Source organism: Hippopotamus amphibius, chromosome 9 (assembly GCF_030028045.1).
Source record: "Hippopotamus amphibius kiboko isolate mHipAmp2 chromosome 9, mHipAmp2.hap2, whole genome shotgun sequence".
In the NCBI taxonomy this organism is placed as follows: Eukaryota; Metazoa; Chordata; class Mammalia; order Artiodactyla; family Hippopotamidae; genus Hippopotamus; species Hippopotamus amphibius.
Genome location: NC_080194.1, coordinates 37,695,594 through 37,708,791, shown reverse-complemented (window position 1 = coordinate 37,708,791; position 13,198 = coordinate 37,695,594). Strand labels below are relative to the sequence as shown.

At 47.8% G+C, this 13,198-nt stretch overlaps 1 protein-coding gene across 1 annotated transcript in view; it reads left to right on the top strand.

The window, feature by feature from the left end:
• The window catches only part of DNHD1 (dynein heavy chain domain 1), a 69,691-nt gene that overhangs the window by 22,772 nt on the left and 33,721 nt on the right, over positions 1–13,198 (top strand). The window contains exons 8-14 of the mRNA XM_057749355.1: positions 4,852–5,117; positions 5,208–5,451; positions 9,889–10,046; positions 10,539–11,022; positions 11,996–12,123; positions 12,225–12,423; positions 12,811–12,905. Of these exons, the coding sequence (XP_057605338.1) occupies positions 4,852–5,117; positions 5,208–5,451; positions 9,889–10,046; positions 10,539–11,022; positions 11,996–12,123; positions 12,225–12,423; positions 12,811–12,905 (1,574 nt within the window). The remainder of the gene's footprint in view (positions 1–4,851; positions 5,118–5,207; positions 5,452–9,888; positions 10,047–10,538; positions 11,023–11,995; positions 12,124–12,224; positions 12,424–12,810; positions 12,906–13,198) is intronic.

Genomic DNA, 13,198 nt, shown 5'->3' with positions numbered 1-13,198 from the left:
TCATATTGCTTGAGTGCTCTCATAGGTCTTGGCACCTTGAATGGCAGTTCTTCAACCTCATCTTTGTTTTGGAGCTCAGAAAACAGAGTCACCAAATTCAAAAGCAGAAAAGATGTGGCAGCACCAAACTTCAGAGAAATTGAAACTAGACAGTCAGGAAGAGAGTCCCTGTCTCTCAAACTGTTGATTATCCTTTCATCTCTACTTCTCACTGTGCTTTTTCCCAATTCCCCTGATTCTCTCCAGCACTAGCTGTCTCTGCTTCCTTTGAACTTTCTGCTCCATTATAATTGTTGTTTCCAAATGGCTTAGACTTTCTGTGGCGCCAGCTCCATTCTTGACTCTCTATATGATCTTTCAGTTAAGTTTTCCTGATTGTGTGTCTTAGTTCAAATTTTCCAGGCAAGAAATGTGATTGATTCAACCTATTCTACAGAGAGTCACGTATCCATAAGATTTGGCAAGAGGAATGGGTCATAGTACACATTGATTGGTTTTCCCTGTAGGTCAGGGCATATCCTCTTAGAAGGGTGTATATGGTAGAGGCGGCTCCAGTTTTCAGCTATGCTTATCCTGGCTATAAACATGTATTATGTGGGCCCAAATGTGTAAGCTGGTTTTGGATTACATATTCCTAATTCAAAACTAGCTAAGGAAAAAGGGAGATTTATTGGCTCCCATAATTAAGAAATTCATGGATGCAACTGGATTCAGGCTCAGCTGGATTCAGGGCTCAGGCAATGCCGTCAAGGCTTTTATCTCTCTCTCTTAGTCTTTTGATTTCACGTGTGAGTTTGAATTCTGAATCATTGAGAATGCTTTCAGCTAGAAGCAACAGAAGACCTAAGAGTGGCTTAAATAATACAAATAGTCATCTCACATAACAAGAAATTTCGAGGTAGCTTCCAGGGTTGGTTCAGTGACTCAAAAATGTCATCAAGTACCAGGCTCTTTATATGCTTCCCCTGTTCCTTTCTGGGTTTAGCTCGAGGTAAGGGCAGATCCCTTACCTAGAAGGGTATGTGTGGTAGAGGAGGCTGCAATCAGAAATCTTTTTTCATCCTCAGGCTTCTTGTGTTGTAGTTGCAAGACAAGCTGCAGCTCCATTCATCCCATTCTGAAGCAAAATCAGGTTTTAGAAAGGGAAGGCAAGGTTAGAGAGAAAGCTCTCCTTGCCTGACTCTCACATTTTATCAAGAGAGGAAGTCTTCTCCAGAAACTTCCTAGCAGGCACACTATTATATCTCATTGTCAAAATCTAGGTGTGGGAAATCAAATGGCTCATATTTCTAGTTTCTCATGGAAGGCAGGGTCAACCACCACAGAAGAAGGGAGAAGGGACTGGCTGTAAGGTAGTTGAGAAATATTCATTCTTCAGATAGGCTCTCTCCTCTTGCAAGCAGAAGAATCACCAGCATTCTCTATGTTATCATTTCTGCTATATTCTTTCCCTTTTAATAATTTTATTATTTAATGAAACCTCATTTGAGTTTAGTTAATACAAGTAACAATATATTTATGCTCAGCAGCAGTCCTTCTGTTGATGTCTCTTTTAGTAATTCTGTTTGTCCGAAGTTAATTCTCTGTTTAAATTCTTCAAGAAGGGGTTATAGGAGCAAAATTCTCAAGTTCTATGTTAATAATAGTTTATACCCTTTGAAAGTTATTATTGCCAGATGTAAAATCATTGCCTCCTTTGTTCTTCCCCTCCATATCTTAAAGATGTTACTCCATTTTCTTCTGGCATTAAAAGTTGTTTTCAAAAGAACCTAATTTTATTTCCCTTATAAATCACTTGCTTTTTTTTTTTGCCTAGAAACCTAAAATATTTTTTTTCCTTGCAGTTCAGTAATTTTAGTAGAATATGTCTTGATATTGACTATTCTAAGGTAGTATTCTCAAGTATGCTCCTTTATAATGTAGCTTTAAATCTTTTTATTTCAGGAAAGTATTCTTGAATTAAGGTTTTTAGTGTTGTTCTTTTCCCTTGCTTTGGATTTTTCTTCAGGGACTCCTATTACATGTATTTTACATCCTTATCACCTATCTCCCAATATATGTCCCTTTCTCTTTAAATCTTTCTTTAAAAATCCTTATTTCTTTTTTATTTTATAATTGTCCTTATTTTTACCTTCTGTTTTTCTTAAGGCATTATTTACCTGTTAAGTTTATTTGCTCTTGTCTTCCTTTTTAGTTCAGTTTCCATTCTAAAATGATTTTTTTCTTTAATTTCTAATTTTTTCCTGAGTTCTGAGTTTAATTCTTTTTTTTTTAATTTTTAAAGTTTATTTATTTGTTTACTTATTTATTTGGCTGCATTGGGTCTTCGTTGCTGCGTGCAGGCTTTTCTGTAGTTGTGGCAAGAGGGGGCTACTCTTTATTGTAGTGTGTGGGCTTCTCATTGCGGTGCCTTCTATTGTGGTGGAGTATGGGCTCTAGGTGTGCGGGCTTCAGTAGTTGCAGCACGTGGACTCAGTAGTTATGGTGCATGGGCTTAGTTGCTCTGTGGCATGTGGGATCTTCCCAGACCAGGGATTGAACCTGTGTCTCCTGCATTGGCAGGCAGATTCTTAACCACTGCACCATCAGGGAAGTCCTGAGTTTTTCTCATTCTGATATGCGTTTTTCTCTCATGGATTATGCTGTTTTCCTGGTGTCTTTTGGCTTGTTTTGAAATGGGCTTGTTTTGATCTGTTTCCTGACATGCTTTCATTGTCTATAAAGATGTTATTCTACTCCCCATTCTTTTTTTTCTTATGCTAGCTTTGTATGGGGTTTGATGTTGGTACTTTTCTGTTGCTCATTTTTGAAAAGTTATCTTTTACTAACTTTTAGGAGACAGCTTGATTCAGAGCAGTTTTCTAACCTCTCAATTTCCTTTTCTATTGTTTTTCTGTAGCGTTAAAAAAAAACTACCTTTCTGAGATTTCCTGGCTTCTGTTTCTCTCTCCCACTTTTATCTGAATGTTTTCTTTTTCTCTATTGCTTCCATTCTGCTCACTTTTAACTTTACCCCCCGCAGTGTCACCTTAGTGCTAAGCACTGTCCCAGAAGGCAGCCCTCGCTGGTTGGTTTTAGGAGCTCATGGGGCGTAGACCACTCCAGCTCCTTCGGACCTTAACCTCACCTGCTACTAGAGCGGGCAAATCGCTTTCCATTTTTACCTGCTGTTCTCAGATTAGCCCTCTGCTTTCCACGAAATGCCTGTTGGCTGTTGTGGAGTTTTCCTAGTCTCAGGGCAGTCTGCTTCCCCTCTGCTTCCTTCCCCATAAATGGCAATGCCACGTGCCACTCGAGGCTGTAAGTGGTTTGTTCCCATCCACTTACATTTTAGGGCTTGTAAGGATCCTTTGTCTTCATTTTGTTAAAAATGTTATGTAGATGGGTTTTTGGTTTTACTGTCTAATTGCTCTGTCAATTTTATACGCCAGTTTCATGTGGGAATTTGGGATAGATTTCAAAGTTTTGCTGCCACTTCCACCATCTTCCCAGAGCCCTTCTGGCATTATTTTTAAAGGATCATTCTGGTTATGCAGGTCAGGCTGCAAGGCGATAGAGGCAAGGACCAAAGCAGGGAGATGGGTTAGAAGGGTATTTCAGTAATGCCGTGAGATTTGATGGTGACTTGGGCTGGGGAAAGAGGGGCAGGCGGTGGTACTGGTGGTAAGAATTGGTTAGGTTTCGGGTATATTTTGAATGTAGAGCCAATGGGATTTTTGGATGGCTGGATGTGTTGTGTGTGAGAGAAGAGTCAAAGATAGCTTTAAAGTTTTTGACTGGAGCACCTGGAAGAATGGAGTTCCCATTTACTGAAGTTGGAAGACTGCATGAGGAGAAATTAGGGGGGTGGGACAGAGATCAGAGCTCATTTGGGGCTTTAAAAGTTTGAGGTGCATATTAGGCATCTAAGTAGAGATGTGGACTAGCAGTTTAAGTGGGATTGGGATTCAGGGAGAGAGCTGAGCTAGACATAAATTTTAGAGCAAATAGATGGTATTTAAAATTATGAAACTGGACGAGTTCTACAAAGTGAGTACTGATGGGGAAGAGATCTGAAGATGGGCCTTTGGGGGCACTGGGCGGTTTAGGTGTTGGCAGTATGGCTCTAATTTCTGAACATTTTAGTGCTTCTTCTCCATTTTGTGCAAAGTGTTAACACAAATACTAAAATTGGCAATTAAGCAGTTTCTAAGAATTAAGGGGGAGGCCATGCTCAAGGATATTCCTTAAGATGGGCACTGAGGACTGGCTTGCTCAGCTTCCTTTCCCACCTCCTCCTCTGTCCTGCAGAGGCTAGAGTGCTACAAACTGCGTTTCTCAGGCCCCCTTGTGGCTGGGAGTCATATGTGATCCAGACGTATATGGGACTTCAGTTCAGAATTGAAGTAAGGAAGGGAGAGGGGCAGGGCGTATGCCATCCATTCCGCTGGTGGGGCTTGTAGTCGTTTATGATCATGTGCTTATGTAGCTGGTGGTGTGGCAATGACATGCCAATTTGCCGAGCAGCACAGGGCCCTAGACACTTGGCCTAGAGTGCTTTTGTTTTTCATCTCTTGCAGTTATTCACAACCCACTTAATAATCTATAATAATTCCCTCCCTGCTTATACTAGATAGACTAAATTTTGTTCTCTGCACCTGAACCCTGACTAGTAAATTCCCTTGGTGGGTTTGGTACTGTAGATGTATGATGTACATGTGTGTGTAGATATATGTGTAAACTCACTCATGAAAAGAGAATGTGTGTGTGTGTGTGTGTGTGTAATGTGTATTACACACTCAGGGTAGAGGGAGAGGTTGTGTGTGATCCCTGGAGGGCACTCAAGGACAATTATGGCATATACCCCATTAGAAGAAGATGAAGAGGAGGACTCAGACACGGACTTCATGATGCCCAAGTTCCAGGGCCAGCCCAGTGATGCTGTGGACATCTTCTGCGGCCCGAATATAGGATTGGTGTGGCCCTGGAAGTCTCACACAATTACTGAAGCCCTGGAGGTGTGTGGGCACCGACTGCGGGGCCAGTACTTGCCCCCCGATTATAAGCAGCTGCAAGAGGACCTGGACAACAGCCCTCGAATCCAGCAGGCACTGGCTGTACAACAGGCCCTGCTGGAGGTGAGGACAGAGGTTTAAAGAATGGGATGGTGGCCACCAGTTCCCATCATAGCCACCCACCTCTGTCCTAAGCACCTTGTCTGCCCCTAGGGCATGCTGCAGGAGGTGCAGGAATTCTGCAGGGACCATCACTGGATGACAGGCATTTATGAGTTCCTGCAAGCCTGGGGGCCTCAGACGCTGGAGGCTATGAGAGGTTGTCCTATCAGGAACTACGTGATGCTGGTGAGCCGCCTAAACGGCTGGCAGGCCCGCGTCTCCAGGATACCCATGGAGTTGATCACAAAAGGCAGGCTGCTGCTGCTGAGCTGCCACGACATACGGATGGAGATGGGTGAGTGCTGCTTATCCTCCCGTACCTTATCCACACGGCCCTGCTTGGGCCTTCCGTGTCCTCCAGGGACCTTTGGTGCAGGCCCCTCCTTGGACCTGTAGAGCCTCCCAAAGCCCCAGGTCCCAGTCCCTTCCCTTTGCAACTGGAGGTGTGATCACTACAGAGGACAGCCTCGCCGTCTGTTTTGGCTCCTCATTCACCACACTCCCTAGGAATCGTGTCCCTGACACACTTTCTATTCTCACGGCGTGGAAGTAGTTCAAACCAAATATGACTGAGAAAAATCCTAGCCTGCTCCTTAGGCTAGGAGAAAATTTCTTCCCAGAGAGTCTTAGGAATCAGGGGTGCCCTCTCCCCACATGTAGCCGTCAAAATGGACACTACTATTTGCATGTATAAAAAGTTACTCTCTTTAACTGATCTTGGCTGAGTCTGTAGCCCTAAATTCTGCTGATGGTGAAAGAAGAGACAGTTGGCCCTCCCCATCTGTGTGTTCTACATCTGTGGATAAAATTCCAGAAAGTTCCAAAAAGCAAAACTTGAACCGACAACTGTTTATATAGCATTTACATTGTATTTACAACTATTTACATAGCATTTACATCATTTTAGGTATTATAAGTAAACCAGAGATGATTTAAAGTATACAGGAGGACATATGTAGGTTATATGCAAATACTGTGCCATTTTATAAGGGAGCTGAGCATGTGTGGATTTTGGTATCCTCAGCGGTCCTAGAACCAATCTCCCAGGGACAACTGTATTCCAACTGAAAGTCAATGCATTTTTTTTTTTTTTTTTTCATTTAAAGCAGCACTTTTGGTCTAATTCAGTCTATTTTGGGTATTTGGTCCATTCAAAATCCATACTGCAGTTCTGAATTATTTTGATTTTCAAATGTCCTCTGCTCCTTTTCCTTCCCAAGGTGGCACCCAGCATTGAAGAGGGCTTCTGGGCTGTGTGCTCTTCTTTGCTGGCTTCTGTTAACTTCCCTGAGGTCTCTACCCTCCTTCTGCTCCTGGTGCAGCTGTGTCCTGAGCTGGGGTGTGTTCTCTTGGCTAGTAGGAGTCCAGAGTGTCTACCTTTGTTGACTCAGCTCTGCATTGGCTCCTGCTGACGTTACATATCTTTGAGGTTTTAGCGAACCCTTCATCCAGTCTTTGTCTTAGGCTGGCCAGCCCATAGCTTCTGCTTAAGGGTCCCTCATCCCTCAACACAGGAATCCCATCTGGGCCTGCTGGCTATCAACTCTCCACTATCTCCTGTATCCCCTGCCGTTTGGGAGCCGTGGGGGACTTGGGAATGTTATATTTGGCCCTCTTTCTGCCACAATACATCACACCATGATTTCTGCTCTGCTGTGACTGTCTCAGGTCACATGAGCATAAGGGCACCCTGCAAGGGGGTTTCTTCTCAAAGTGGTACATGCAAAGTGGAGCCCAAGCCCACTCTGCTGTGTTCCCTCCTCGTCCCATGTCGGCCCCACCTCATGTGTCTTACCTACCCCCACGAGGCCAAGGCTCAGTTGGTCTCCCTGGGTCTCTGAGAAATCTGGTTTAAGACCTAGTCTTGTTCCTCTTTTCTCTTCCTCCCCTCCCATGGGAGGGATGTCTCATGCTACTGTTTACTAGCTAAGTGCTTCCACCTGGGAGAAGGCTGTGGAGAGACACACAGTGGGGTAGATTGGGAAGCTGGTGGTTTGTTCTTCTAGGAAACAGAGAGGTTGTTCTGTTTTGTCACCTAACACCCATGGATGGCAGCAACCGATCGGGTCTGCTTCCTGCAGAGACGCGATGCTCTGAGACCCATGGCCTCCAAGCCTGCTTTCTTTAGGAAGGTGGGAGGCCGTGGAGCTGGGCCTGAAAGAGTTTGCTGGCAGGTGCTTGCCCGCCTAGCCCTCCCTGCCTTTGCTCTTCCACAGAGGAAAGCACATGCCTCCTTAGGGATCTTCTAGGCCGCAAAATTCACTCTTTCCCCCACCCTCCCTCCTAAATGCACAGGGGGTTCAGGCTGGCAAGGCAGAAATAGGAAGCTCTGTGTTTGGCCTGCTTTCTTTCTGACCCTGTTTTGGGCAGGCTTTGCTCCACTCTTGCTCAGGAAGTCGGTGTTCTTTCTGGTTTGTTGGCTTCTTGGTCCTTAATCCAGGAGCAATGGCCTCTTCAAGAGGAGCAGAGGGAGAGAGAAAAGCACAGTGTTCAGAATCCTGGCTCTGTTTTTTTACTGGTTTCTGTGACTTCAGGTCACCGAGCTTCAGTTTCTTCCTTTGTAACATGGGCATAATAATGTAGTCACTCACAGGGCTGTGGGAAGGAGGAATAAATGAGCTATTGTTTGCAATATTCCTAGTATTGCGTATGGCATGCAGTAGATGCTTCCTCTTTTTCATTTCACCCTATCCTCTTCTGTCCACTTCATCCTTCTTGCTGATATAATTCTATCTTCTTATCCTGCAGCCTTGTTCCTCTTCTACCTGGGCTCCCTTGAATACTTGAATTACCTAATCTTATGAGTTGGCCTCACCAGAGACTTGAGTTCATACTTTACTCTTCCCTCTCCCTAAATCAAACATACCACAAAGCCTTTCCATTCTTCTGCCTCCTAAATATCTCTCAAATGTGTTTTCCCATCCATCGCCAACTTCCAACCCCAGGGAGCCCTGGTACTTTATCAGTCCATTGCTCCTTTATACCACGCGGTGTCACTGTTGAGCTCCTCTCTGGCAGCACCATTGCAATGGCCTAGCTACTGTCAGGCCAACGGGATCTTTTGAAAAAGGATAAGTACACATTGTGCTCTGTTCAACCTTGGGTACCCTTGGAGCTTCCCTTGTCTTGGTTTTCGCAGTCTCAGCTCTTGGTTCTGAGTCCTATTGGTTACCTCCTCCAAAGCTCCAACAGACCCATTCCCTGTATGTCTAAATTATCTGCCCCAGGAACTCATTATCCTACTTTGCAGTTGCAGAGGTGCTCATGGAGGGTAAGTTAATTTACTTTTCACCTTTCAAAGCATAAAACATAACAGAGTGGAGCCAGGCTGCCAGAGTCTGAATCCTTGCTCTACCATTGTGTGATGTTGATAAAGTTCCTTAACCTCTCTGAGTGTCACTTTGCTTATCTTCAAAACAGGGGCAATAATAGTATCTACCTCAGAGGGTTTTGTGAGGATTAAATGGGTTAATACAGGTAGAGCAGTTGACATTGTGTCTGGCATGTAGTAAGCACTCTATATTATGTTTTGTGGTATACTGCATAACTATTTCTATATTGTATTTTACTGCTCTGTGCATATTGTAACATTTCTGAACTTAGGTGTATTATAATTGATGGCATCATTTTTTCTTTTTTTGTGGTATATATAAAATAATGGCGCTTCTTACAATCAGTGGTATCTTAGATTTGACGAGGCATCATTTTGGTATTATTCCTGTCCTTGGCAACAGTGGAGCTGTTCATGTTGCCAAACCCAGCTGCCAAGATTATCTTCTTCTTTTTTAAAAATTAATTAATTAATTTATTTATTGGCTGTGTTGGGTCTTCATTGCTGCACATGGGCTTTCTGTAGTTGTGGAGAGCAGGGGCTACTCTTTATTGTGGGGCATGAGCTTCTCATTGCGGTGGCTTCTCTTGTTGCAGAGCACAGGCTCTAGGCACTCAGGCTTCAGTAGCTGCGGTGCATGGGCTCAACATTTGTGGTGCACAGGCTTAAGTTGCTCTGCAGCATGTGGGATCTTCCCAGACCAGGGCTCAACCCGTGTCCCCTGCACTGGCAGGCTGATTCCTAACCACTGCTCCACCAGGGAAGCCTCCAAGACTATCTTCTAGCCCCAAATCCACATGACAGCTTCTTTCCTTTAATCCTTAAAAAACAAAAGGCAGATTACACACTATTCTTGGTATCTCTTCTATTAGAGCAGAGACAGTAAGCCTCCGCAGGCGGAAAACATTTATCTGTGGTGGGCCTTCTGCCATCCATGCACACAGCGTTCCCGTGCCTTTGCACACGCTTTCACCCACTTGGCGAGCCCCTGGAAGCCTTAACCACTCAATACATTCAGCTCCAATGTCCCTTTCTCTGAGGAGGCCTTCCCCAGCCTCTTCAGGCCTCTTCCCCCTTCGCTGAGCCAGGTTGACGACTCTTTGAAGAGCATTTATCACACTGATATGTGATTGTCCATTTTTATGTCCATCTCTGGTGCCGTATTGTGAGGCTCTGAGGGTGGGACCCCTTTCTGTCTCACCCATCTCTCTTGTCTACCAGTGTCCAGCAAAGGCCCCAGTGCACTGCAGCTGACTGGACACCAGGCAGGGGTCCAGCAAGTATTCAGTGACTGAGGGAACGAATTCATGCTCTGGCTTCCCCCTCCACCTGCTCCCACTCTGCACCCCCACACTCCTCTGTCACTTCACTCCCTCATGCCTAACTCTCTCCTGTCTTCAGAATCCAAGCTGGTGAGCATCAGGAAGGACATCCTTGAACAGGTACAGGACGAATGCCAGAGCCGCAGTCAGCAGCTAATAACAGAGCTCACAGATTTCATGAAGGCCTTCCAGACTGTCGACTCGGACATCCGCGCCATCGCATGGTGCTCCCGGAAGGTGGGCTGTTCCCATCCTTCCCTCCCAGCTCACCCAGGGCTGCCCCGCTCCCACGCTCGGCACTCTCCCTTCAGGTCTCAGCTGAGCTCCCGATGGGGCTTGCTGCCCTCAAACTGTGCTCCAGTGTGCGGTCTGCCCTCGCCAGTACCCACCCTGCTCACGTGGCCCTCAGTAGCCTTATGAGAGGGGGAGGCCCTGGTGCGATGACAGGGATACAGTGCTGCCTTCAGAGACGGTTCTGCTCTCTGTACAGTCACGTGGGGATCCATTGCTCTGCCATCACGGTAATGATTTGATGGGGGAGGAACCGTGCTGTCTTCAGGGAGTCCTAGGTCAGATGGGGGATCTGATCCCACATTGCCTTGATCCCAGTTGGTTAAAAGGTGGCTGCGGGGGCCTGGAGCCTCTCGCAGGTGGGAGTGCCCCTCAGGATGGGTCCGGAGAAGTGCACAGGGCTGTGGGGGTGCTGGTCTCATGCTGCCGTCCCTGCAGCTGAACGAGGCCAACGAGCAGTACGCAAAGCTGGAGGAGCGAATGGAATACACGCGGTCACTCTATGAGCTCGTCCGCAACCACTTGGGCGTCTTCAGTGCTGAGAATGAGGCACTGGACATGTCGGTGAGAAGGCATCTCGCCCACCCCTCCCGGTGCCCCTCCCCCAAACCACCTCTGCCTGACTGCCCTCCGCCTGCCCCGCAGCTTCTGGACACGTGGGAGTCATTCCAGTTTGAGAAAAGCCAGGCTTCAGAGTTCCTGCTCAGCAAGCAACATGCCATCGTGCCCAAGCTGCAGCAGCTGATGGCGGCGGCGCTGGCGGAGCTGGAGGGCCTGATTGAGAAGGCCCTGTCCGGCCCCTTCATGGACCCTGAGCAGGAGCAGAGGAGCACTGAGCGCCAGCTCATCTCCCTGGAGCGTCAGTTCCAGAGCACAGCCAGCAGCCTCAGCGAACTGCACCATGCCTACGCCACCTTCACTGGTACCCAGGGGCCCACCTCCTCCACCACCACCTGGGGATGCACCCTCCCGCTGAGATCAGGGTTGGGACCCAGGGGCCTGCATCTTGGGTGACCCTAAGCAAGTCTTGGGCATCACATACCTTCATTTTAGTCTCTCTCTCTCTCTCTCTTTTTTTTTTTTTTTTCCCCGGCTGTGCTGTGTGGCTTGTGGGATCTTAGTTCCCTGACCAGGGATTGAACCCGGGGCCATGGCAGAGAAAAAGTGCTGAGTCCCAACCACTAGACCACCAGGGAATTCCCTTAATCTCTTTTATATGTGAAAAATTGCAGGACAAAAATCTAAATACACTGGGTATGTCAACTGTTGTGCTTAGGGTGGGGATACGGGAGCTCACAGTCTGGTAGAGAAGGCAAATAGGTGAGTGTTCTGTTGGTATGTGATGGGGTCAGAGGGCTAAAAGCCTGTGCAGGAGAAACGTAGAGGTGTCCTCACCGTAGTCCTTAGCCTTCGTGTAGCCCTGTTCAACCCAGTCCTGTACCAGGCAGCAGGTCCCAGATGCTCCAGAGCCACTGCTTCCAGCCAGCGTGGTGGAGAGAGATGGCTGCTGAGGTCCTCACTGGCCCCTAGGAGGAGACCGGGACGGAACTAATGGCCTTAGCCCTTCTGTGCAGTGGTGCAGCTCGTCTGGCTCCCTTCTGCATGTAAAGAGCTTCGTAGACTCCAGTTTCTTTTCTCAGATGCGGTCACTTCTGTTGATCACTTGTATCCCTTGGAAGGGCATGTTGCTTCTGAGTTGCCTCTTGGCCAACTGCCACCTGTACCATCTCTGCCTGTGGGATCCTCCGTTCCAGGGAGGGCCATCTGACCAAATGTGAGGTGGAAGACACTCTGGGACCATCCTCAAACAAGGGGCTTTTTCTTTGGTCAAGTATTGGGAGACCCTCATCCCACCCCTGAACATAGCCTGGGCCTCAGCCTGCCCTCTCCTACAGGGGACCAGAGTCCTGTGCCCTTGCCAATCTGTGGGACCTGTCCTATCGTGCAGCAGCAGCGCATTTGGCACCTGTACCGAGTCATCTTTGAAAACATCAGCGAATGGAAGTGCATGGCTTTTGCCAAGGTGCGGACACCCTCCATGGAGCCCCTACCCGGGAGTGGAGAGTCTGCAGGGATGGGCGTGGGGAGGGGTCTCCGGCTGCCCATGTGCCTTTCTCCCTACAGTTCAATCTGGCTATGGCCCAGCAGAAGACAGATGGCTGGCTGACAGAGGCGGCCCAGATGAGTGCAACACTGGGGCTGCACAGCCCAGTCCTGCAGCGCTGCATGTGTATGCTGGAGGAGTTCCGCAGCCTCCTGCCATCGCTCACCAAGCTGGGCAGCCTCCAGCAGCAGAACGTCAGCTTCCAAGCCCTCCTGCGAGGTGAGTTTGGGTAGAGTCAGAAGGGAGGGGAAGAGAGGACATAGGGTTAGAGCAATGGGACAACTCAGTTTCCTATTGCTCTTTATGGAGACACCTTTCCTCCCTGGGTTGCCCTGGCCTTCCCTCATGGACCACAACCTCCTTTCCCCAACAGGGACAAACATTTTTAACCTCCCACACTACCATGTGGGTCCTCTCTGCTGACCTGGGCTAGGCTTAGGCTGGAGTGTTTACTCCAGACTCTGAATTGTGCTCTGGACCTTAGGTTCTGGGCCCTTGCCTCTGTGTCATGCTTTGAGATGTGCTGTCTGGGAGCTGGGCTGGGCTGGGCTGGGTTGGACAATGCCAAAGACCGAGTGTTGCTCTGACTTGTCCCTCTACCTCCAGCCCTAGGGCTAAGCAATCTCCACAACATAGAGCTCGTAACAGTGGGCCAGCTGCTCTCTTGCCCACTGCTGGAGTTTACAGATCGAATCAATCAGGTGGGCTTCCCGTCCCCTCCCCACCCCAACAACCGCAGAAGAAGTGCGGTCCAAGTCCAGGGCCTGTTTGCTAAGCTCTAATAGAGCCAATTAAGGCCCAACAGCCCCTTGAGACAAGGTGGGGGGGGGGGGGCAGTAGATACTGGCTTGCATGGGGGTGGGGTTGAGATTGCCAGCCTACCTGGAGGGTAAGGGGATCTGGTGGGTGGTTCCAGACTCCCTGTGACTGAGAGTACGTCTCCCCAGGGGAAGGAAGTGGGTGGCAGCCCCGAAGTTGTGGGCACACAGGATGG